The 25,881-nt window shown below is 49.5% G+C and overlaps 1 protein-coding gene and 1 long non-coding RNA gene across 2 annotated transcripts; one reads left to right on the forward strand and one right to left on the reverse strand.

Annotated features, from left to right (window-relative positions):
- The first annotated feature begins 6,735 nt into the window (after positions 1–6,735).
- CEACAM19 (CEA cell adhesion molecule 19) lies at positions 6,736–25,432 on the forward strand. Its single transcript, XM_025269274.3, has 7 exons — positions 6,736–7,496; positions 8,225–8,593; positions 18,501–18,651; positions 22,173–22,219; positions 23,277–23,359; positions 24,142–24,216; positions 24,824–25,432. The coding sequence occupies exons 1-7, from the start codon at positions 7,442–7,444 to the stop codon at positions 24,875–24,877; spliced, it is 834 nt and encodes a 277-aa protein (XP_025125059.2). The 5' UTR covers positions 6,736–7,441; the 3' UTR covers positions 24,878–25,432.
- LOC112580321 lies at positions 17,483–22,166 on the reverse strand. The gene is made up of 2 exons (XR_003104693.3): positions 18,860–22,166; positions 17,483–18,352 (listed from the first exon to the last, which is right to left on the reverse strand). It is a non-coding gene; the product is annotated as an uncharacterized LOC112580321 (long non-coding RNA).
- Positions 25,433–25,881: the final 449 nt, after the last annotated feature.

Raw genomic sequence — 25,881 nt, forward strand, 5'->3', positions numbered from 1 at the left:
GTGGCTGTGTGCAAGGGAGTCTTTTGTGGATACTGGGGAGAAACAGAGTTTTGCCCAAACCGTCACTATGAGAGACAGAAACAAAGGCATGGAGGCAAGACCTTGAATCAAGAGGGCCACAAAGAGGGACTGCCCTGGTGGTCCAGTGGTTAAAGCTCCCAATGCAGGGGCCCTGGGTTTGATCCCTGGTCAGGGAACTAGATCCCACACGCTGCAACGAAAGCCCCTGAATGCCACAATTAGAACCGAGCACAGCCAAGCAGATAAATGGGGGTGGTGGTTTAGCTGCCACGTCGTGTGCAGCTCTTGCAACCCCATGGACTGTAGCCTGCCAGGCTCCTCTGTCCATGGAATTTCTCAGGCAAGAATACTGGAGTGGGTTGCCATAACCTCCTCCAGGGGATCTTCCTGACTCAGGGATCAAACCTGCAGCTCTGGTGTCTGCTGCCTTTGCAGGCAGAGTCTTTACCACTGCACCACCACCTGGACTTCAATGTGCACACCCTAATTTTAAAATGCTGTATTGCTAAAAAAAAAAAAAAATTCTAACCATCATCTGAGCCTTCAGTAAGTCATCATCTTTTTACGACAGTAACACCAAAGATCACAGATCACGGACCATGATAACAGATAATCATGAAAAAAGCTTAAAATATTGTAAGAATTACCAAAATATGATACAGAGACACCAAGTCAGCAGATACTTTTGGAAAAATGACACAGACCGACTTGCTCAATGTGGAGCTGCTCAATTTATTAAAAATAACACAAACACACACAGTATCTGCCAAGGGTAATAAGGCAAAGAGCCATCAAATGAGGTGGGCCTGTACATAAAACCCTCAAACCAAAAGTTATAAAAAGATATCAGGGGTCCATTTTGAGTTTATTTGCACAGAAGTAATAAAGTGAGGGTTTAGCTCAGTCCCTCAATAGATGACTGGATAAACAAAATCCGGTCTATCCACGCAACAGAATATTATCCAGCCACGAAAAGGGATGGGGTACTAATGCATGCGAGTCTTAGAAACATGATGCTAAATGAAAGAAGCCAGACACAAAAGATCATTGCTTGCATGAGTCCATGTAAATGAAATATCCAGTATAGGCAAATCCATAGAGACAGAAAAGAGATCAGTGTTTATTGGGGCCTGGGGGGAGGGGGAATGGGGAGTGACTGCTTAGTGGGTTCAAGGTTTCCCTTTGGCATGATAAAAAATGTTCTAGAAATAGATAACGGTGATGGTTGCACAAGATCATGGACCTACAAGTGCCACTCAATTGTACACATTAAAACGGTACATTGTATGTGGGTTTTGTCACGATAAAAAAAATAATTTAAAATTTTTATTTAAAGAATTTTTTCATTCCCCAGAGATTACTGGAAGAATTTTCAGGAACCAATTAAACTCATGAAAGGTAGGTGAATTGTTGGAGAAAAAATCATATTCTAACTGTTAAAGAAAAAATTACTTAATGACACCAGTTAAAACATGGTGTTCTCAGACACTCAGTCATGTCTGACTCTTTGTGACCCCCTGGACTGTAGCCCGCCAGGATCCTCTGTCCACGGGATTTCCTAGGCAAGAATACTGGAGTAGGGTGCCATTTTCTCCTCCATTCTTCCCCACCCAGGGATTGAACACACATCTCTTCCATCTCCTGCACTGGCAGGTGGATTCTTTGCTGATAGTGCCACCTGGGGAGCCCAGTTAAAGCATGAAGTGAAAGTGTTAGGGGCTCAGTCATGCCTGACTCTTTCCAACCCCATGGACTGTAGCCTGCCAGGCTCCTCTGTCCATGAGATTTCCCAGACAGGAATACTGGAGTGGATCACCATTCCCTTCTGTAGGGGATCTTCCTGACTCAGGGCTCCAGCCCAGGTCTCCCACATTGCAGGCAGATTCTTTACCATCTGAGCCACCAGGGAAGCCCAAGGCAGACTTTATTTAGGGAGATGGGGTCATCAACTTAGGTATAGGAAGCATCTGCCAAGGGGAGAGGGACTGGACCCAATTCTGAATCCAGTGTGGGCACGTGGGGATTCATAGCCAAGGAGCAGGCTGGGAGTCAGTGGATGGGAACCAACTAAGAGGTGGGGATAGGGAGTGAGACCCCTGTGGGGCTCCTGTGCGCAAATGCCTTTCTGTGTCCCCCATTTCTTGATTACAGGAAAGATGCTTCATTCAGCCTCCCTGACCTTCCCAGAGTTCCAAGAGTAGGTCCAAACAGTTGCTATCAATATCAGGGAGAGGAGAGGGTGTGGAGACAAGGGAAGAACAGTCAAGAGAAAGAACAGAACACACTTGGGGCAGGGTCCTGGTTCACCCTCAAGGGATACACATAAACAATATCTTTGAGTTGTTTGGCACACGCTGGAACCCCCACTAGATGGGAGAGGTTAAGGGGTGTGCTGCCCACAAGGACATAGACCCCAGACCGGTTGGCACTGGAAGTTTGGTGATGCTGACTCCTACTTACCTCACCACCAACCAATCAGAAGAATGTCCATGAACTAATTACGCCCTCTATGAACCATTATTTTAAAACTCCTCACCGGAGTTCCCTGGTGGTTCAGTGGTTAGGACTTCATAGATCAACTGCGGGGGACACGGGTTCTATCCCTAGTGGGGGAACTAAGATCCCATGTGCCACCTGGCATGGCTAAAAGTAATAATGACGATAAATTAGGGGCTTCCCTGGTGGCTCAGTGATCAAGAATCCTCCTGCCAATGCAGGAGATGTGGGTTCGATCCCTAATCCAGGAAGATCCCACTTGCCGAGGAGCAACTCAGCCCGGGCACCACAACTATTGAGCCTGTGCTCTAGAGCCTGGGAGCCACGACTAGTGAGCGCCCGGTGCCGAAAGTCCTGAAGCCTGAGCGCCCTAGAGCCTGTGCTCTGCAACAAGAGAAGCCTACTGCAGTGAGAAGCCCGTGCTCCGCAACTGGAGAGTAGCCCCCACTCGCCACAACTGGAGAAAAGCCTGTGCAGCACTCAAGACCAAGCACAGCCCCAAATAAATAATAATAACCTATGTTAATAATCATAATCAATAAATTTTCAACATATGTTAAAATAAAACTCTTCACAACCCCCTGCAGGTCAGGACACAGTTTCAAGGTCATGTCATCCTGTTCAAGTCCCCTGTCATCCCCTTACCTGGCAAAACAAGGAAACTGTTCTTTTCTACTTCTCCCAAAACTGCGTCTCTGAGATTTAGTTCAGCAGAGGGATACAGAGGCTGGATTCAGCTTCAGTAGCTTCAAGGGTAAGAAAGAGTTTAGCTATGCCGACCTAACAGGATTCTTACTGGATCAGATATCACCTGGGGGGTGGGGGTGGGGGGTGGAGGAAGAAGAACCCGATCAGATATCAAAGGACGGCAGTTCTAGCTGAACTGATTTAGAAGGATTCTTGCTCAAAATGGACAAGGCCAAGATGAACAACAGAAGTCAAACATCAATCCTAGCTGGGAAAGGAGTTCAAGAAAGCTTAAGCGGAGTTCAGTCAATGAGAGAATCTTTGTCAGTGTTTGAAAATGTCACACTCCAACAGCAGAAAACCCCTCTCGCCCCTCCCACCCCCACCCCCCAGGCTGAGGTTAAAAACAAAGAACTGGATTGTCTAGTTCAACTCCAGGTACTACGTGTGGTGTTCAGCTCTGCTTCTCTGCTATTTACTCTGTTTTCCTCCACATACTGGCTTTCATCCTCAAGCTGGTGCCAGGGTGGCTGCTGCATTCCGGCCATCACAGCCAAATGACTGTGGGGAGAAGCAGCGCTCTCCATTCAGGGAGAGCTTCCCCAGGAGCCTCCCCTCAGCTCTGATTGGCCAGCACTACCCACTGCTCAACCAATCCCTGACCAGAGAATGGGACCACCTGGGAGTGAGGCAGGAGAGAGATGGGCTCTAGGCTGGGCATTTACAATTATCCTCCTGTTTACATTTCCTGGGGAAAGGGGCAGGCAGGCTCTAGGCTAGATATTTACAATGAGCCTCCTGTTTGCACTTTGAGTTAGAAATAACAACAGGAACGGGGTAAATAACTGGACTTTGTCTCCTGTGGACACTTTAAGATAACAGTCACAGCAGGGACAGAGACAGGCTAAATTCTGTTTGAGTAAAAGATCAAGAGGTCACACATTTCCCACCCTTGGGGCAAGGGAGACACAGCACATGTGCAGAAAGACTCCTTGGGGAGTCAAAAAGGAGGAGGCACCAAACCATAATAGGCAATGCCAAGGCCCTCCATAGACCTCTGGGATGAAACCCATCTTGGAGAAAGTTGCACATCCTTGTTGGGGAGGGTCCTAGGGCAGGTCAGGAGTGAAAAAAGAAATCAGATAATTGGCCAAAGGTAAACAAAGACCTGGGCTTCCCAGGTGGCACTAATGGTAAAGAATCTACCTGCTAATGCAGGCAACGTGGGTTGGATCCCTGGGTCAGGAAGATCCCCTGGAGGAGGACATAGCAACCCACTCCAGTATTCTTGCCTAGAGAATCCCATGAACAGAGGAGCCTAGTGGGCTACAGTCCAAAGGGTCCCAAAGAGTCGGACACGACTGAAGCGACTTAGCACACATGCTTAAAGACCCAGAAGAATTGCACTGTCTACTGTGTTCCTCCTCGTTAGTGGGGGAAGCACACACACTTTCTCTCCAGGTGTGCATCTCTGCCTCACTTCTGTCTTAACTAAACAAACTGTTTCTCTGTGTGCTTTCCCACTTGTTGTACTCTGCCTCCAATAATAAACCTTGCATGCGTTTTCACAGTTTTTGCCTCCTTAAAACGTTTTTGCTTTCAAATGGAAGCGAGAGACAGGGAAATTGTGCTTCTAGCCTCTAGCCCTTTGTGATCTGGTGGCTAGGGTTCCTGGTTTTTGCCCAGGTTGCTGCTGCTGCTGCTGCTAAATCACTTCAGTCGTATCTGACTCTGTGCGACCCCATAGACGGCAGCCCACCAGGCTCCCCCGTCCCTGGGATTCTCCAGGCAAGAACACTGGAGTGGGTTGCCATTTCCTTCTCCAATGCATGAAAGTGAAAAGTGAAAGTGAAGTTGCTCAGTCGTGTCCAACTATTCGCAACCTCATGGACCACAGCCTACCAGGCTCCTCCGCCCATAGGATTTACCAGGCGCCCAGGTTACCCAGGTTCAATTCCTGGTCAGGGAACTAAGATATCACTTCAAGTCACCACTCACTGCTGCCTCTCTGAGATTAGGAGGCTTGAACCAGCCAGGACCTGCTTTCTGGGGCTGGTGAAAAGCCAGGATGAGGACTACAGGGCGGAGGATGGAACTAACATCTGGTGTTAACAGCGACTAGTTTCCCTGGCAGCTCGGCGCTAAAGAATCCACCTGCTAATGCAGGAAATGCAGGTTTGATGCCTGGATCAGGAAGATCCCCTGGAACAGGAAATGGCAACTCATGTGGGCTACACTCCATGGGGTCGCACAGAGTTGGACACAACTGAGTGACTAAACAACAATTAACAGTGATTCTCTCTGGGCAGTTGGAAGCTGGCTGAATTTTACTCTCTTCCTTTTAAGTTTATTCTAAATGTTCTAAATAAACCTTGACTTTTCTTTTAGTAGTTGTAAGAGCAATCAAAGTCTTTAGGTGAGAGGGAGGCAGGAAGGAAGGAGGGAGGGAGGGAGGGGTAGAAAGAGAGAGGAGCTTTAGGAACTGGAAAATCTAGAATAACTGGCTTTGCTTGGTGCCCTGTCTCTCCCTCTCCCAGCTCAGAGAACCTTTGCTCCTGAAGTTTAACAGGGAAAATTCATCAGAATCCCTGTGGCCCCTAAACTCCACTTCTGCTGTGCTCCAAATTCCTACCAGAATGAAACCGGTCTGGGCAATCTGATTGCAGCTCAAGATTGGGGCAACAGCCTTGGAAATAAAGGCTGGGTTTGCAACAATCCCTCTGAGGCAGATGGACAGAGCAAACCTCAAAACAGCAGCAAAAAATCCTGGAAGAATTCTGACCCCAGGAACACAACCAGGAACACCGCCTCAAGACCTTCCAGGCTATAGAGACTGTTTGGGAGGGAGGTGTTCTCTCCTCCTACAAGACAAGAAATCTCAGCTGGCATCAACCCCCTCAGATCCCTAGGTGTGCGCTGTGCCATAGAAATTTCTCTGACGATGATGGAAATGTCCTGTACCCATGCTCTCAAGTGTGGTAGCCACTGGCCACATGGGGCTGTTGAGCACTTGAAAGTGGCTAGTTCAAGAAACTAGGTTTTCTAAGGCATTACATTTCAATTAATTTAAATTTATATTTAAATAGCCTTATGTGGCTATGGGCATAGCACAATCCTGGATCCTCCAGCACCCAGGTCATGCCCCAACAGAGCTCAAAATTACACTTGGTCCCTCCCACTTCTCCAGCTTTACCCCCCAACACACACCTCCTCCCTGCTCGGCCCTCCATCCTTCCAGGATTTTGCTGACTCCTCAGTGCGCCTCGAGGGCTGTCTCAGCCTCCAGGCCTTTTGCCTGTGCTGTTCACACTGCCTGGTATACCTCTCCGCAATCCATCCCACCGCATTCCTCCTCCTACTCTAGGTCTCAGCACAGGCATGCCCTCCTCCAGGAAGTCCGCCCTGCCTCTCTGGCTGAGTAAGGCATTCCCTCAGGTTCTCCCAGGCCCCGAGGCTCCTCCATCCCAGCATTGATGATCACTCTGTATCATCATTGTCTGGGGATGGGCCTCTCTGTCTCACACACACACACGCATGCATACACACACACAGACCTGTGAGCCCCGCTGTGGACCGAGGGCAGAGCAGGAGCCATCTCAGTCATTACCTTGTTCTCAGCATCACTTGGCCCAGGGCTGGGCATAGCGTGTGCATCTTGGAATGAACGAACAGAGGGATGTTTTTGAACAACTATGCTGAGCGCTTCAGAGGGAGCCAGCCACAGGTCAGATTCCATCTCCACCTGCTGATCGACTTGCCTCTCTCCTTGAGCCTCAGCTTTCTCATTCCATGAAACAGAAAGTTACGCATGGTGGATATGGGATGAGGTATTGGGACAAGGTATTACCGACCTCCTTGCCTGGCCCAAGGGGGATTGCTCAATCCGAGGCTGCTGTGACTGTTGTTTTTGCTGTTATAATTACTGCCTTGCTACTGACAGGGAAGAAGAGATGTAAAGGGGTCAAGGGAGGAGTCTTGAGAAACCCTAGGAAGTTCCTCAGTCACCCTGGAAAACTGGTTCAACCAGCTTCTGTGCAGATCATCCTTCATCTGAAGGAGCACAGGTGAGGCCTTGAGCCTATGGAAAAGGGGTGCCAGGCTGGGCCAGCCTCAGCCATGTCTCAGAAGCACCCCGGGATTCCCACTGAGCGGGCTCACTTCGGATAGCCAGGGGCCCACCCTCGGGCCCCCTCGGCGTCCAGTAGGTGGCCCCTTGGCATCTCCATAGGACACCAAGATGGAGATTCCTGCTGGGTCCCAGCACGCCTTCCCCAAGAGCCTCCTTCTCTCAGGTAAGGAGGAATTGTACCCCCAGTGCTGAGGGGAGAAGGGGTTCTTAGCCCAGGGGCTGAGGTTTCCTCTTGAAAGAGGGAAAATTTGTCAGAGGAAAGGAAATTATGACATTAAGATGGGAGGGAGGGGCAGAAGAACCACAACCTCATCCCCATTTAACCTGTGAGTTTTCTAGAATGTCAGGGCCACGAAGGCTGGAATTGACTTCTGCTTGATTCCCTGCTGAATTCCCAGGGCTTAGAAATCTAGGGAATTTTATTTTCTTTTATTATTGTTTTGGCTGTACCACACAGCTTATGGGATCTTAATTCCCTGACCAGGGGTTAAACCCACACCCCCTGCATTGGAAATCTTAACTACTGGACCACCAGGGAAGTCCATAAGGAATTTTAGACATATCATATATAACTGGTATTGTAGCATGAACAATATATTGGTCAAACAATTATTAGTTAGACAAATTAATAAATTAGTTCAGAGTCCATGTGTTTGGAGGCAGATCACATACCATCTCCAAGCCGAAAAACTTTCTGGACCAATGGGATGGCATATCTGTGCCATTCATACCTGGGTCCCACTCTTGCACCCAGAACAGATATCACTCATCAATCCCAGCACTGCTCCAATGAGCAGCACTCAGAGCCTGCAGTTGAGGACCTACAGGGAGGAGAATGCTATGGTCCCTGCCCGACACTTCTGACCCCAGGCCTCCCCTGTAACCCCACAGCCTCCATCCTGGCCCTCTGGGTCCCCCAAGGCTCCTGGGCAGCCCTGCGCATCCAGAAGATTCCGGAGCAGCCTCAAATGAACCAGGACCTTCTCCTGTCTGTCCAGGGCATCCCAAACACCTTCCAGGACTTCAGCTGGTACCTGGGGGAGGAGGCCAATGGCGGCACGATGTTATTCACCTACATCCCCAAGCTACTACGACCCCAGAGGGATGGCAGCGCCATGAATCAGCGAGACATTGTTGGCTTCTCCAATGGCTCCATGCTGCTGCGTCACGCCCAGCCCAAAGACAGCGGCACCTATCAGGTAGCTGTCGCCATCAACCCTTCCTGGACCATGCGGGCCAAGACTGAGGTGCAGGTGGCCGGTGAGTGTTGGGCACTGGGGAAAGAAGTGGGGAGGCTAGTGCGACCTGAGCAGCCACCAAGCTCTGCGCAAACATCTGGTCCTCTTGTTCCTTCATGCAACACATATTGGCTGAGCACTTAACTCAGTACCAGCCCCGAAGTTGTCATTTAATCCTCTGGTGCATTAACTAAGAACACATCTATTGAATGCTTACTTTGTGCCAGACACTGAGCCGGACCCTGGAGAATGCACCATTCATTTATTCTTCACATGCATGAATTCATGAAATGTGTATTGAGCACCTACTGTATGCCTAGTCTTGAGGGATCTATGTTCATAAGTCAAGAATTTATTGGGAATTCCCTGCCAGTCCAGTGGTTAGGACTTGGCACTTTCACTGAGGCGACCCAGGGTTGATCCCCAGTCAGGGAACTAAGATCCCACAAGCTTCACAGTACAGTAAAAAAAAAAATGTATTGATGAATCTACTCTGAGCAAAACAGATATATGGTGGCAGAGAACAGCAACAGCTAATATTTCTTAGGTACTTGTTATGGATCAAAAACAGCTCTAAACACCTGCCCTAGAACACAACTTCTCAATCTGGGCACTATTAACATTTTCAACTGGCTATTCCTTCGTAGCAGAGGCTACACAGTTCTGTGCCCTGTCAAGTATCTAGCACCTTCCCTGGGCTCTAGTCACTAGAGGTTAATAGTGCCCTCCCAGTAGTGACAGCCAAAAACGTCTTCAGACATTGCCAAACGTCACCCCTGTTTGAGAACCGCTGCTGCTGCTAAGTCGCTTCAGTCATGTCCGACTCTGCGCAACCCCACAGACGGCGGCCCATACCCTATATTAATTCATGTGTTTCTTTTCTCAGAACTCCATGAACTATTATATGCCAATTATATCTCAATGAAGCTGGGAGTGGAATGACTTAACTTTTCCAGGCAGACTTGGTCACTCATCACCTAGGTCCCCACAGGACTCTGCTCATCCCTTTACCTTTGTGATTGTCATCATGGGTTCTAATTTATCACCTTAAGAACTCGTCTTGTGGCAATTCCCTGGTGTTCCAGTGGTTGCAACTCCTTGCTTCCACTGCAGAGAGCACAGGTTCGATCCCTGGTTGGGGAACTAAGATTCCACATGTGCATCAGTGCGGCCAAACAAACAGACCACAGAGTAAGAAAAATGGACCATACTCACCCTTTTATTTTTTAATTAATCCTTACTGAAGTCTAGTTGCTTTACAATGTTGTGTTATTACCGTACCGTTCCTATACATCCCCTCCCTTTGGAACTTCCTTCCCATTCAACTCACCGTGAAGTAGAGTCCCTATGCTATACTATTAAATGACCTGTTTAATAATAGGTAAATGCCAGCTTTACCCATAATAACTCATTTAATCCTCACTGCAGCTCTGCTAAGTAGGTAACATTATTAGATCCATTTTACAGATGAGGAAACTGAGGCACAGAGAGGTTAGACTTGTCCAATAAAAATAAATAAATAATGATGTGATCTAGAATAGGCTTTGCTGAGAAAGTAGGCAAAAGAAGGAAGGGAGTCCTGAAGATTTCTAGGGCAAGAGTTCCTGGTAGAGGGAATAGCATGTGCAAAGGCCCTGAGGTTAGACTAGTTTGGTGTGTTTAAAGTATAGACAGATGGACTCCATAGCTAGAAGACAGTGAGCGAGTTGGGTGTGAGGTCTGAGAGGTAGACAGGGGCCAGGTTCATAGGCCATGGCAAGACTGACAAGAAGCCACGAGAGGGCTTAAACAGGAGAGTGATCGATTCACAGCTTAACCCATCCATTGGGCACAGGGCAGGTGGAATCTCTGTTTTATCCTGAAGGTTTGAAGCAGGGTATCAGGCAGCTCACCATCAAATCAGCAGCAGAGATGGGACTCGAATGCAGTGCCTCCTGAATTAGACACACAACTGCCTCTGCAGGAACTAAATTCCTCATTCACTCTTCCTTCAGCAAGCACCCGCTAAGAGCCACCTCCTCCAGGCCTCCTCTGTGTCTGGCCGGTGCTGGGCAGCGCTGGGGACGGAGTGGTGACCAAGGCAGCCCTGACCTTCCCCTCCTGGGGCTCACAGCCCAGTGACGGAGACAGATATTAACTTCATAATCACACACACCTACAATACAGTCTTATGCACAGTGCAGGTACTGGGAAGGAAAGTGCAGGAATTATGAGATTGTAAAGAGGGGTGTCAGGGAGGTTGCCTGAAAAGGTGATCCTTCAGTTTGAATGATGATCAACAGTTCCCTTTTTTTTTTTTTTTTCTTCACTACTTTTTGTTTTGGTTGCTCTGGGCCTTAGCTGTGGCATGCGATCTCTTAGTTGCACCATGTGGGATCTAGTTCCCTGACCAGGGATTGAACCCAGGCCCCCCACATTGGGAGCACAGAGTCTTAGTCACTGCAACCACCAGAAAATTCCCCTGGAAGTTCTAATTAGAGAAGAAAGGAGCTCTGGAAGGTGTATGGGCAGAGGGCTCAGCCTGTGCATAGGGCCTGGGGCAGGAAGCTGCAGGGCTCATGAATTAGCTGGCAGGAGGCCAGCATGGCTGAGACAGGGCAGTGAACAGGGGGCATCCTAGGAGGTCAGCACTGCAGGATAAATTTGAGCCAAGGCCACGGGCTTCCCTGGTGGCTTAGACAGTAAAGAATCTGCCGGCAATGCGGGAGACCTGGGTTCAATTCCTGGTTTGGGAAGATCCCTTGGAGAAGAGAATGGCAACCCATTCCAGTATTCTTGCCTGGAGAATTCCATGGACAGAGAAGCCTGGCAGGCTATACAGTTCATGAAGTCGTAAAGAGTCGGACATGACTGAGCAACTAACACTTGGGTTGTAAGGATAGAAGCTCTCTCCAACTGACTCAGAGTGGGGATGTCTTGTAGAACCCCAGAGGTAGCCCCTGGGATGTGGGCTCTATATTAGGCCTGGGTTCACAGCTGCTTCTTCAGAGCCTAGAATAGGGCCAGTCACACTGTTGCATGAATGAATGGACCAGGCGCCCAGCCTGGAGGGTGGGAAAGGAAGCTTTGCGAGAAAGCAGGTTCTCCCTCCCCCTCCAGGGGGTGCCATCTCTGGTCTCATCTCTGCTCCAGGGCTCCATTCTGCTCTCACAGCCAAGGATTCCTACCAAGACACTACACAGGCTTTTTTGCGTATTCTGAGTCTTCTCTTCCAAGATGCAGAGATAGAGAGAAAGGGAGCTGGAGAGACAGACAGACAGAGAATCTGGTTGGCTCTATCTGGCCTGTGGGTCTGCTTCCCCTTGAGTCATAGGCCCACCCCTTTTCCGAGGAGATGGGATCAAGTACAACAAACCAGAAGGGGAGCTGGGGGTGACAGCTGGGAAGATGAGCCAGGACTCAACAGTCACAAGGTAGACTTTATCATTTTGTTCATCATCAATCTCCTATTGCCTAGAGCATGGCTTAGCACACATGAGCAGCTCAGTAAATATTTGCAACCCCATCTCTGATTTATGAAGCACTTACTACTTGCCAGCACCTCCAACTAAGTGCTTTGCCAACCTCACTTCATTCCATTCCCATAAGAACCTTGCAGGTAGCCCTGGGATGGTCCCCATTTTACAGAAGGGTAAATGGAGGCCCAGAGCAGGTCCCAGAGCACGCCTCTGGGAAGGGGAGGAACCAAGTGCATAGCCCTGGCCCTCCTGCCACGAGGTTCTTACACACGGACTCCCATGGAAGTACTGAGGGGTCCCCGTGGAGAAAGCAAGCAAAGGAGGCAGGGAATGGCCTTGATTTCAGGGGGCTGAGCACAGGGAGCAGGGAAGCCAGGCAGTTCAGCCCAGCATAAAAAGAAGAGCAGAGGAAAAGGCAGAGGAATTAGGAATAGGATTGGCTGGGAGGGTCCTCATGTTAGGGTGGGTGTCCTCAGCCCCAGACATTTATATTGGAGGGCCCCAAATTCAGCCCCCCAACCTAGGTGGGAATGGAAATGGCCAACAGCATTTCCAGCATCCCAGGTAACTCGCACACTCAATCTCTCTTCATCATGAGGGAGTTTGGCTGTAACAGAAGCCAACTCCGACTGGCATGTGCAGGAAGGTGTTTTAAGGGTTTTTTAAAAAATATATTTATCTTTTAAATTTATTTATTTGGCTGTGCCAGGTCTTAGTTGCATCACATGCGACCTTCTAGTTCCAGTATGTGGACTCTAATTCCCTGACCAGGGATTGAACTCAAGCCCCCTGCATTGGGAGTGTAGCGTCTTAGCCACTAGACCACCAGGGAAGTCCCCAGAAAGGGGTTTAATAAAGCTTAGCATGTCTAAAAAAAATAATACACATCAATTTATTAAAAACTCAGAAATAGACTCACAGATACGAAAAACAAACTTATGGTTACCAAAGGGGATGAGAAGGGATAAATGAAGAATATGGGATACAGAGCATTTTATATAAAATAGATAAACATTAGGGATTTACTGTATAGCACAGGGAACCATTGGAGAAGCAAATGGCCACCCACTCCAGTATTCTCGCCCGGAGAATTCCATGGACAGAGGAGCTTGGCTACAGTCCATGGGGTCGGACATGACTGAGTGACTAACATTACTACAGGGAACCATAGTCAGTATCTTGCAACAATTTACAATAAAAGAATCTGAAGTTATGCAGCTAAAACTAGCCCAACATTGTAAACCAACTATGGTTAAATTAAAAAAAAAAAAAGAAACTATAAAAAAAAAAAATAAAAAGGGTAGTACATGTTCGCAGGACCTTCCCGAGGCTAGAAACAAGGAACAAGGTATAAATACCTTGGTGGAACTGCTCCGACTGGAGTAGCCATTGCCCACAACATCTGGGCCCCTGGGGCCCAGAACCCCTGCCTGAGGGCCCTTGGAAGGCTGCATTCATTCATGTATTCATTCAACGAGCATCTACATTGAGCACCTACTGTACGCCAGGCACTGAGTTTACAGAAGGAAAGTACAGAGATCACTGCTTTTGTGGAGTTTATATGTTGGCGGACGTGCCGGCTCCAGCCTCACCATCACAGGCCCCACGTGGTACCTGCATCTGGCTTCACATGGACCCATCTAAATCAGGGAGCCTGGCTCACATGACAGGTCCCCAGGGAAAAAGAACCTAAGAAAGGGAGTCTCTGGCAGGACTCCCAAGGCACATGATTCACAAGTGAAGGCTCAGGATGTGTAGATACTGTAAACCATCCCCAGTTTACAGATGACAAGACTGGGGCTCAGAGAGGGGAAGGCAGTCTCCCGAGGTCACACAGCCCGCAAGCAACAGCAACTTGGCTCAAAAGTACAGAGGGGAGCCACAGTCCCAGAAACCTAGTCATGAGGGTTTGGGGCCTTTGAGAAACTCTGCCCGGTTTCCTCAGTCTTCAGGCCCTTTGGTACCCATGGGGATTAATTGTGGAGCCTGACTGCCCCTGACTGACCATGTACAGTGCGTTTCTCACACAGGTATCGTCTATGCCCTCCCAATCATGGCGTGATGACCCCCATTTTACAGATGGGAAAACTGAGGCACAATCTGAGTAACCTGTCTAGGTCATCCACATAGGGAGAAGCAGATGCTGGACTGGAACCCGGGCTAGTTGGCTCCAGAGTCTATGCTCCTAGTTAGGTCTTGATTCTGCCTGAGTGTTAACAGCTATCATCGTAAACTAACTATATGGAGTCAAGGGTTTAGTCCTGACCCACAATGCAGTTACGGAATTAGACACAAAGCCTGCCCTTGAGGCCCTAGCTGAACCCAAAGCCGCCCCCACTCCCGCCCCCCGGCTCAGGGAGTTCTTTCCCACTCAGGCTCAAGTTTGAGCTGCCAATAATGAAATTGAATTTGGTGCAAGCAAGACAGGCTTGAGAGTGGCCAGAGAGTGCAGAAGGGGAACTTCTACTCTAAAAGCCTCTTCCCTCTGAAGGGAGAGGAGTAGGGGGATTTTAAGGGTTAGGAAACAGGTCATCAGGGCTCTAGGAAAGAGGTGGAGATTTCAGGGGCAGCCTTGGGCACGCGCAGTCACCCATGCTCCTTTGCACATAGCTCTAACTGAGTCTTTATTGTTTTAGTTGTTAAGTCACCTCTGACTCTTTTCAACCCCATGAACTGTAGCCCACCAGGCTCCTCTGTCCATGGGATTTCCCAGGCAAGAATACTGGAGTGGATTGCCATTTCCTTCTCCAGGGGATCCTCCTGACCCAGGGATCGAACCCAAGTCTCCTGCATTGGCAGGCGGATTCTTTACCACTGAGCCACCAAGGAAGCTAATTTTGCCTAGCAGAGTATAAATCCCCTCTTCGGGCAGAGATCTAACAAAACAAAGGTAACTCTCGGACACCTCTGGGTCTCAGCTGCACAGGCGCACTCATGGGGTCATGTCAGAGCCGGTTTTGGGGCGGTTGACCACTGTATGTCTCTTAGCGCACAGCTGCAAAGCATCGCTGGAAGATATCAAGTGCTATGAAACAAACATGGAAATAAATCAGAGCAAGTGTTCTTCAGTTTTCGGGGCCTGGTATGAAAACACAGAGATAAACGAGGCAAGGACAGTCGGCTTTCTTGGATCTAGCCAGTTCAGTCTGGTTTTGTCTCGGGTCTTTGCAGCATCCTGTTGATAAAACACAACTAACCTGTGTGGTTTAAAAAAAAAAAAAACCAGTTTCTGTACCTGGGACCTGGACTGCATAGACTGCATAACACGGGTGTCAATATGACCTTTAGTGAAATGGCCAAAACTTTCAGAGGCTTTGTTCCTATGTCTGTAAAATGGGGACAACGACATCACCACCACCACAGGATCCTTTAGATCCCCAACATTTTTGGCACCAGGAATGGGTTTCGTAAAAGACAATTTTTCCGTGGCAGGTGGGGTGGGGTGAGTAGTTTGGGGATGATTCAAACGCATTACTAGTATTATGCACTTTATTTCTGTTTATTATTACATCAGCTCCACCTCAGATCATCAGGCATTAGATCCCAGAGTTTGGAGACCCCCTGCTTTAGAGGACTGCCATGGCAAGTCCATGTGAAGCTGCTACTTTTGAAGCTGTGGAAATAAAGGATAACCAAGGGAGGAAAACAAAGGCTATTAATTCAGAGCTTGTGTGTAGCAGGGGCATCATCCACTATCCCTTGCATTTTGGCAGAGACTCAAGGGCAGGCAGAGAGGTGGAAAAGCCTTGGAATGAAAAACAGGAAAGGCTACAGGTGTGTCCTTGTGGGAGGCTGTTGGCACAGAAAGGCAGGACACCCTAAGTGATTGGTTACAATACGTGTTTGGCTTTCTCTGGCTGGCCCTGAGTTAGAAAGAAGGGACAAAAATTAGGGAGGCTGTTAGTTGTTAATCAAGTCCTGGCCATTTGGCACTGATTGTTACATAAGTTATTGTTCAGCTTCCTGCGTTGTCACTAGAGATAGAAATCTGGCTTCCTGTAAGTCTGACTTTAGCTGGCTTCCTGGGCTGTTTGTAAGAGGGTTGGTTTCCTAGGCAGTTTGCCGTACCTTGTGAGTCAGAATTCTGTTTTCAGAGCTGGTCTGACAGTTGTCGGTTTGCATACTGGTCTCTCAAAGCACTTTTTCGATGTGATTCTATCTTACCAAAGATCAACATGGAGGGACTTCCCTGGTGGTGCAGTGGTTAAGAATCCACCTGCCAACACAGGGGCCACAGGTTCGATCTCTGGTCCGGGAAGACTCCCACATGCTGTGGGGCAGGTACGCCTGTATGCAGCAAGTACAGAACCCACGCTCTAGAGCCTGAGAACCACAGCTACTGAAGTCCATGCGCCCTAGAGCCTGTACTGAGCAACAAGGGAAGCCACTGCAATGAAAAGCCCTCACACAGCAATGAAGTGCAGACCCCGCTCCACAACTAGAGAAAGCTCCCATGCGGCAACAAAGACCCAGTGCAGCCAAAAATAAAATTAAAAATAAAAGGATCAACATGGATAAATCTACTCCATGGAAGACCCAGATTTTTTGTTAGTAGAACTGAGAATAGATGGTCCCAGAGACCAGTGAAGAGAAAAGCCAAAAGAAAAGATGTTTCAGTCCTGGAAGAAGAAACAGAATGTGAGGCTCGGTTCCAGCTACTTCTTCTTTTTTTTTTTTAATTAATTTATTTTAATTAGAGGCTAATTACTTCCAGCTACTTCTTGCTGTGGGACAAACTCAATGGTATAAAACAACAACCATTTTATTATGTTCATGATTTCTGGGATCAAGAATACAGAGAGCTTCGTGATATCCAGCCTTAGATGAAAGGCTTCAAAAGGCTGAGCTTGGCTCAAATGCCGGAAGCCAAAAGCACCCAGAGGTGTCTTTATGCACTTGCTGTCAGCTGGGAGCTCAGCTGGGGCTATCAATAAGATCATTGATCCTATTGATCAATGCGTCCTCGCCAGTGTGACTGCTTGGGCTTCCTCACAACACAGTAGCTGGGTTCTGGGTTCATGATGGGAAAGCATGGGAAGAGGAAGTGTTCTGGAAGACCACAACAGAAATTCACCTTGGTCTACACCGTATTCTTCTGATTTTCAAGTGAATCACTAAGGTCGGCCCACATTCAAGGGAGGGAGATTAGACCTTCCGATAGATAGGAGAATGGCAAAGTCATATTGAAGAAGGGTGTTCAGTTGCAATCAACTTCGGAAAATACAGTGATTCACAGGCTGGCTCTTCACAAGCTCACTGTCTATAATAAAAGGCAGAAAAACTTCCTTGGTGGTCCAGTGGTTGAGAATCCACCTGCAAGGCAGAGGATACCATTTGGATCCCTGGCCCGAGAAGTGTTCGCATGCCTTGGAGCAACCAAGCCTGCACACCACAACCACTGAAGCCCTCGCACCGAAGAGCCCTGGATGCAGGACACAACGAAGACCCATAAAAAATAATAAAATAAAAGGCAGAAAAGATAGCCAAACATAAATAAAATTTTTAAATAAATAACATTTTTAAAAATAATAAAATAAAAGGCAGAAAATATAAACAAGCTGTGAAAATCATGTGAATCAGGGAAGTTTTCTGCTACAGCAACAGAAACTGCTTCTGGCTGATTTAAACAGAAAAGGAACAAATTCAAGGATCCTAGACAACGCAGAGAGTCTCCAGAATGGCAGGGAGCCAGGCTTGGAATGTGTTGTTTGTTGAATTGCATGCTCAGTTGCTTCAGTCGTGCCCAACTCTTTGCAACCCTGTGGACTGTAGCCCACCAGGCTCCTCTGTCCTGTGGGGATTCTCCAGGCAAGAATCCTGGAGTAGGTGCCATGCCCTCTTCCAGGGGATCTTCCTGACCCAGGGATCAAACCTGTGTCTCCTATGTCTCCTGAACTGGCAAGTGGATTCTAAACCCCAGGCTTAGCTACCAAGAAAGACTGGGATAAAACAGATGTCCAGACTGAGATTAAAGGCTGGAGGTCCTCTTAAGAGGAGGGGGCCAGAGTGAGGTAAGGCTTGGTCCCAGATCTGGCATGTTGAGTTTGAGAATCCTACGAGTCCTTTATGTTCCTGACAAAACACAGTCCAGAACTTCACCCTTTTCCTGGAAGGATGGAGGGGTCATCAGCTGAGGCAAGAAAAAGCCGGTCACTGGAGCAAGGGTGGGGCAGCGTGTCACGAGGTAGGTATGGGATGTGCTGAGGTTGGAAGAAAATCCTAGAGAAGCAGAGATTTTGAGGTGGGGGGAGCCAAGATGTTCCATCTGGGACATGTTGACTTTTCTGTGCAGCAGAATCAACCGGACAGTTGGATGCTCAGATCTGAAATACAGGAGAAAGCTCTGAGCTGGGAAGATGAAATCACACTTCAGCGTTCTATGGACTGTCACTGATACAGTGGGGAGGGTGGTGGGGAGGCCTTCCAAAGAATCACATGGCCCTCTCTCTCTCTCTTTCTCTCACTCCCCAGAAAAGCCTAAGGAGCTGCCCGTTACCAACCTGCCTGTGAGTGCTGGGATTGTGGCTGCTATCGTCATTGGATCTCTTGCCACTGGGTGTCTGTTCGTCGGCACCATTGCCTATCTCCTGGTGACAAGAGGCTGGAGGGCTCAGAACCACAGGTACAGGAGCCCCAGCCCTCTCTCCCTGTCAGTCTGCTCCCCCTGCCCTCTTGGATCCCCTTGATTCTTCTTCCGTAAGTCACATCATCCAACTCATACACAATCTCATCCATCCTGGAACCCCTGAGGTGGAGAGGATCTTCCTACCTTGTATTAGACAGAATTCTGCATTGCAAGGGACAGAGACCTTACCTTTATATTGGCTTACCAAGTAATAAGAAACGTTCTTGTCCTATATAAGTGAGCTTCAGTTATGGCTGGATCCAGGGGCTCAATTCTATCAAGAAACTCTGATAGAATGTAGACCCCTCAACTCTCCTTTTCTCTACGGTGGCTCCATTTCCAGGAAGGTTCTCCCCTTAAGGTGTGACAAGATAGCTCTCAGTGGCTCTAGCCTTATATTCCAGCTAAGCCACCCAAGAGGAAAAATAGTACCTTTTTCCTGATAGTTCCATCAAAAACCCCAGAGCTGCCTCTCACCAGCTTAACTACATCACATGTCCTTACATGAAATAATCACCATGGCCAGGTCTTAGAATGCAAAGTTGAGCTACTTGTATAACCCTGAAGCCAGAGAGATAAACCGGGCTCCACATGATGAAATGGATTGAGAGTGGGGAAGGTTCCTCAAAAGAAAACCAGATGTAATTGCCAAAGAATGGGAGTGGATGGCGGGCAGGCAAAGGCAACAGATGGTGCTTACCTCTGAGGGGTTGGGTAGGCAGGAAGAGGGAGAGGCACAGAGAGAAGGGGGAGGAAGGCTGTTTTCCCAGGGAACAGTGTATTCATGAAAAATTCCTTTCTCATGAGATCAGCCTCTTCAGAACTTTGTCTCCTATCTTGATTCTGAGTTAAGAAGTCTAATTTTGCTTCCACTCAGTAATCCCTAGAAAATGAAAGCAGTAATTTTGTCTCCTCCCTCAACTCTTCCTTATGTGTTATAGCTTCCTGACCTTCAAGATTTTGTTTTCCCTGAATATGTTCTAATTTAGGGGTGGCAAACAGCTTTCACCTCCCAGCCCAATTCCAATCAGTAAATTAACCTACACATATTTGTTGAGGGCCTGCTATGGGCCAGGTACTATTCTAGGCACTAGACAGCTTAATGGAAAAGGAGGTGGGGAGTCCCATCTAAGTTAGTGAGAAAAGATGCTGCGATGGATTAACAATGTCTGCCACAGTCATATCAAAGGAAGTGGAGGCACATGAGCCATACCTGCTAGATATCCTTGTCATCTCAAAGGTGATACAAAAAGAGGTGATGGGGGACGTCTCTGGTGCTCTGGTGGTTAAGAATCCACCTTGCAATGCAGGGGATGAGGGTTCAATCCATGGTCGGGGAACTAAGATCCTAAGCCTGTGTCCTGCAACTAGAGAAGCCCTCACGCCACAACTAAGCCCGGATGCAGCCAAAATAAATAAGTAAATAAAAGGGAGCTACAGTCCATGGAGTCACGAAGAGAAGGACATGACTGGGCAAACACACACACACACAAACACCATAGTTTGCCAGCGCCTTAGAGACTAGAAGTCATTCAACAAATGGCACCGAACTGGCTCATGAATGGCAAAAGTTCTCAAGAGAGTGAACCTTACCTGCCTACCTTGTAAGCTCCAGAACCAAAGCTAGACACCGTATAACCTGACCCTCTGACCAGCTTCCTTCCCACAGGGCCAGTGATTCTAGGTAAATTTGAAACATTTCGAAATCTAAAAAAATTTTAACCTTTTGATGACATTTTTAAAGTTATGATATTTTTAAAGGCGTTGAATCAGATGGGGAAAATAACTCCTTTTTCTTCTCTTTTTGCATGATTCTGAGAGCGGCAAATGAACGCCTTGATCAGGTTTTTTTAACGCCTTTCTAATGCTTGCTATCTTCTACGAAGAGAAAATCAGCAACATATGGAGCTATGAATCTAAACCATTGTTTGACTTTTCCTTTCTCACTTTCTATACTTATGTCCAGCTGTATGGATCCCATGGACAGAGAAGCCTGGTAGGCTGCAGTCCATGGGGTCGCTAGAGTCGGACATGACTGAGCGACTTCACTTTCACTTTTCACTTTCATACATTGAAGAAGGAAATGGCAACCCACTCCAGTGTTCTTGCCTGGAGAATCCCAGGGACGGGGAGGCCTGGTGGGCTGCCATCTCAGAGGTCGCACAGAGTCGGATAGGACTGAAATGACTTAGCAGCAGCTGTATGGAGTTGTACTTTCATTCACAATGTAACAGCTTCCAACTGGTCTCCCTGTTGCCACTCCCACCCGCACAGTCTGTCTCCCATTATCCCGCTTAGCAGCCAGAGAGTCTGTTAAAATTGGTCAGGGACACCCCTGGTGGTTCAGTGGTTAAGAATCAGCCTTGCTAGGCAGGAGACATGGGTTCGATCCCTCGCCTGGGAACTAAGAGCCCACAGGCAACTAAGCCCGGGAACTGTAGCTACTCAGCCAGCAAAGATCCCACATGATGCAGTGAAGATTCCCCTGGGCTGCAACTAAGACTCGACAGAGTCAAATAAAGAAATAAATCAGTCAGCTCTGGTCCTGGAGTCAAGGCCAAAGTCCACACCATGGTCACAAGACCCAGCTCAATCTGCCACGCACCCTCTCGCCTCCCTGATCTCACCTCTTGCCACTCTTTCCCTCACTCTCTCTACCCCAGCCACACTCCGCTCCTTACTATTCCTTTGCTGTCCCGGCTCCTGCCTCAGGACCTTTGCACAGACTGTCATCACTACGTGGAACTTTCTTCTCTTGATTTCTGCACACCTGGTCCCCCTGGCTACTTCAAGCCCTTGCTCAGCTGTCACCTTCTCGATGTGGCACCCCAAACCGCCCTGCCTGAAACTGTGTACACACACACACACATATACACACACACACATATACCACCCTCTGCGCACACACACACACATACCACCCTCTGCCCCTGCAGTCTTCATTTTCCTTCATCCCTTTTGAAGGAAGGGGTTTCATTCCCTGATGTTCAATGTCCCATCATTTATTCTAATCCTCTCCCTCTCTCCTCACTATGGCGTCCACTCCAGGAGACCAGGGGTCTTTGTCAGTCTTGTTCCCAGCTGTGCCCCCAGTGACTTCAACAGTGCCCAGCCCGTGGTCAGTGTTTTTATAAATATTTGTTTAGTGAATTAATGAATTCGTGGTAGGGAGGTCACGTACTTTTTAAATAAGGGTATTCAAAAGAGCCGATTTAAAGAGGAATATTAAGGAAACCATGAAACAGGTAGGTGGAGCTGAATCGTTCAGGTGGTCTGTGTAACTGACGAGGTTAAGGATGCCCTGTGTAAGGCGGCAGCAGGGGAAACCTGAGGAACGACTGTGTGCCTGGGGATTATGGGTGGAGAAGCTGGGATGGGGCAGAACTTGTCCAGGGTCATTCTGAAGCGGGGATCCTCTCTCTCTCTAGGGCCTGATGGGGTTTCCAGCTTCTCTGAGTCTCTCTCCAGCCACCTGAGCATCTTTCAATTCTAATAGCCTTTCCTCCATGTGCCCCCAGGATAACAGCCACAGAGAAACCAGAGCTGGGCCCCAGTCATCGTGCTGGTAAGCCAGAGACCCCCGTCTCGCAACCCGGCTCTCCTCAGGGCCCCCTCCTCCTCTGCCTCCCAGCCAAAAACCCCCTTGTGGTCCCCAGTTTGGGGCCTCCCAATCACTTCCCCCACCCAGACCTTGCTGGGACTCTCCAGATTCAGCCCACGGAGTCTGAGCACATTAGCGCTCACCCCAAACCTGTTTCTCCTCCTTTTCTCAATGTCTAGCACTCCTGTCCTCTGTCACCACAACGCTGCTGGCTCCTGTCCTCCAACGGGCCACAACCCAACCCAAGCTCCATCTTCTGGATCTCCCAACCCAGTTCCCCACTGTCCTCCCAGCTCCCACCCTCGCCTCCACCCCATTTCTGAGCAGAGTCCCTCTATATCTCTGACCCTGTCTCTCCTCTGCTCAAAAACCCTCTATGGCTCCCTAGTACCCTTAGGACAAAGTTCAGACTCTTTAACATGACTCTCAAGGCCCCTCATTAATTGGTCCCCTCTGTCTTTCCTGGGTTCATCTCTCATAAGTAACATTTCCATCTCCAAAACAATACAAACAAATATATATATATATATATATATATTGGGGTCGCCAAGAAGTTCATTCAGATTTTTCCATAAGATCTTATGGAAAAACCCAAACAAACTTTTTGACCTACCCAATGCAATCCAGACAGATGAAACGTAGTCCCTCAAACACCAGCGTTCTCACCGCCAGGCCTCTGCACACCTGCGCTCTTGCCTTTGCGTGGCTCCCACTTCTCTTGCTCTTCTCAGAGGTCCCCTCCTCCAGGAAGTCCTCCCTGGCCCCCCTCCAGGAGCCCTGTGGGCTCCCCCACTCCAGCTCTGCACACTCTGGGTCACCCTCAACTGAGGACAGGTTTGTCTCCCCCACTGAACCATGAGCCCCAGGAAGGCAGGGCAAGGCCAGCGCTGCCTCAGTCACTACTGTGTCCCCAGCACAGGGCTGGGCAAGAAGAGGGCTTAACACAAATGTTAGTTGCAGTAGCTGGAACGGACCTGTGGGCCACCTGTCAGCCGGTTCCTCCTCCTGTCCTCTGCTTCAGGTGATGACAGCATCTATGAAGCAATACCATCGCCAGTCCTCCTGGTGTCCCCTTGTGACACGGGGCCCATGAGCACTGCCACGGTGAGCCCCCGCCCCTCTCCCCTAAAGCCTCCTTTTGACCTGTTGCCTCCCTTCCGAGTGCGCTGGGGCGCCCTAGGGTGCCTTGTCACACAGTTTGGGAACTGCTGTTCCCTGGCTAGGCCACTCCCTATTTTAAAAATATAAGCAAAAGAAACTAAAAGGAAACAGCACAACACAAAGACAATTTGTCTCTGGGCATGGAGGCTGGTGGGTGGGCTTTATCTTCTTCTTAGAAGTGTGGCAACTTAAGACAGGATTCTTAAAAGAGGATTTTCTACACTAAGCAGATATTTCCTTTACAGGTGGAAAGGGTTGCTTAAAGTAAGAAATGAGAGAGACTGGGAATTCCCTGGCGGTGCTCTGGTTAAGACTGCACTTTCACTGCCGAGGGTACAGGTTCAGTCCTTGATCAGGGAACTACGGTCTCACAAGCCTCATGGCGCAATCAGAAAAAAAAAAAAAAAAGAAATAAGAAGAAGGTGGAGGAGAAGGAAAAGGGACTTAAACAGTTAAGACTGAAAGCTTAGACCCACATGTGTTGACGGGGAGGCTGAGCATTATCTGGGTGATTGTCAGGCCATTAGTTACCCCTCCCATGTACCCATTTCTCAGAGGAGAACACTGAGTACAGGGAGGTTAATTCCCTTCACTTAGAGGCCTCAGAGTCAGGGAGGGGCAATGGGGACCCGGAGTCCAGGTCTGTCCCGATACCACAGGGCAAAGGTGGGGGGGGGGGTGTTAGGGTGCCGGGGCCCTGGCTCACCTCTGTTCTTCCCTTGCAGCCGCCAGACCTGCCTCTGCCCCCGCCCCCACCCCCACCGCCCCCACTGCCGCAGCCTGAGAACCACCCCTACCAGGTATGGAGCTGGAGGAGGGGGGAGGGGTCAGGAGCGTCAGGCTCGGTGGGCGGGGCTTCCTTTCCGACCCCGCCCCCGACTCCCGAGCTCCCGGGAAGGAAGTGCGCAGCCCCCTCGCCGAGACTTCCCGGGCAAGTCGTTTCCCGTCTCGGTGGCGAGGGGCGGAGGAGGGGTGGGTTACAGTTTCTTCCTGCGTCAAAGGAAGCCAATGCAGGAAGAAATGAAGCCCAGAGAGGGGAAGGGCCTTGCCCAGGGTCACACAGCGAGTCAGGGCCCCACCGCAGGGCGCCCCCGTTTCTGGGCCTGGGTCTCAGCCAGTCGCCCGCCGTCTGCCCCTGAGCTTCTGCCTCCGACTGTGTCCCTGTGCGTCCTATCTTACGTTTCTCTGTACGTGTCTCTCTACCCCTGAGGGGTCTCCCCACCCCGCCCCCGGCTCCTTGTGATCTTGCGTCTCTCCCTAACTCTTTTTTCTGTATTCTGCACAGAACTTTGTTTCTCTGTCTCTCTCACTCTCCTTGTCCCTCCTTTTCTGTGTCTCTGTCTCCCCCTGGCTCTCACCCCCAAACCACAACAACCCCTCCGTCTCTTTCCCTCCCCTTCCCCCCAGGATCTGCTGAACCCCGACCCTGCCCCGTACTGCCAGCTGGTGCCCGCGCCCTGAAGGGGTCCCAGGTGAGGCCAGCCAAGGAGAGGAGACGCGTCAGACTCCCCCCCGCGCCTTGAACCCGCAGAAAAGCCTCCGCAGAGACGCAGCACGACTGGGGCCCCGAGGCTGTAAGGTCGACAAGATGGACGCGGCCGTGGCTTAGGCAGCACAGCAGGATGGTGACGGGCCTAGCTCCTCACCCCGCAGCGAGCGAACAGCACGCCCTGAGGTCTGGCCCTCCAGCAACCTGGCCTGGGCCCATGCCTGGGAAAAGCAGGCTCTTGCTACCCCCGCTCCACTCCAAAGCCCCCAGAGGGTGGTCTCAGGCCTGCTTCCAGCCAGACTGCACAAGCCCCTGCTTGGCCGGGCTCCCTCTTCTCAACCCACAGCGCCCCACCCAGCTCTGTTGACCTCCCTAGAAGCCCCTTCCCCTGGGCTCCCCACCACACGTGCCCCAGAGCACAAGACACATGACTGCAAGCTCCGGCTTCACGAACCTGTGGCCCCAGAGGACAGTCCAGGCCAGTTTCCATGGCCGCCGGGGCCCCTTCCCTGTCCAGGCAGATCCAGCCCCTCTTAAAATTCAGTTTCTCAGAACCTGTGGCCAACTTCTGCCCATTTCCCGCCACACCCCCAGTTCGGGGCAGCCACTTTCTCCTCTACCCCCACGTAACCCTGTCCTCAATGTGGGTTCCATTTCTCACCCTCTAATTTATTCATTCATTCAGCAATAAATAAACTGTGTGCCTTGCACAGTTCAAAACAAACATCCCTGCTCTCCTGGAGGGTCACTCTTGCAACGAAGAGTCAAGAAACAAAATAAATAACATATGTGGTGTGTTGGCGGGAGGCATAAAGAGAGAAGGAGGGCAAGACTGTTGGGGAACTGTGTGTGTGTGTGTGTGTGTGTGTGTGTGCACGCACACACATGCACACACGTGCTCAGTCACTCAGTCGTGTCCAACTCTTTTGCAGCCCCATGGACTGTAGACCACCAGGATCCTCTGTCCATTTGATTT

Source organism: Bubalus bubalis, chromosome 18 (assembly GCF_019923935.1).
Source record: "Bubalus bubalis isolate 160015118507 breed Murrah chromosome 18, NDDB_SH_1, whole genome shotgun sequence".
NCBI classification, from domain to species: domain Eukaryota; kingdom Metazoa; phylum Chordata; class Mammalia; order Artiodactyla; family Bovidae; genus Bubalus; species Bubalus bubalis.

Bases quoted from the DNA above. Each gene is read 5' to 3' on its own strand.
- CEACAM19 (XM_025269274.3), top strand. From the start codon at position 7,442: ATGGAGATTCCTGCTGGGTCCCAGCACGCCTTCCCCAAGAGCCTCCTT. The intron at 18,652-22,172 runs GTACAGGAGCCC...ATGTGCCCCCAG, and splicing joins TGGAGGGCTCAGAACCACAG to GATAACAGCCACAGAGAAAC. The intron at 23,360-24,141 runs GTGAGCCCCCGC...CTTCCCTTGCAG, and splicing joins GGCCCATGAGCACTGCCACG to CCGCCAGACCTGCCTCTGCC.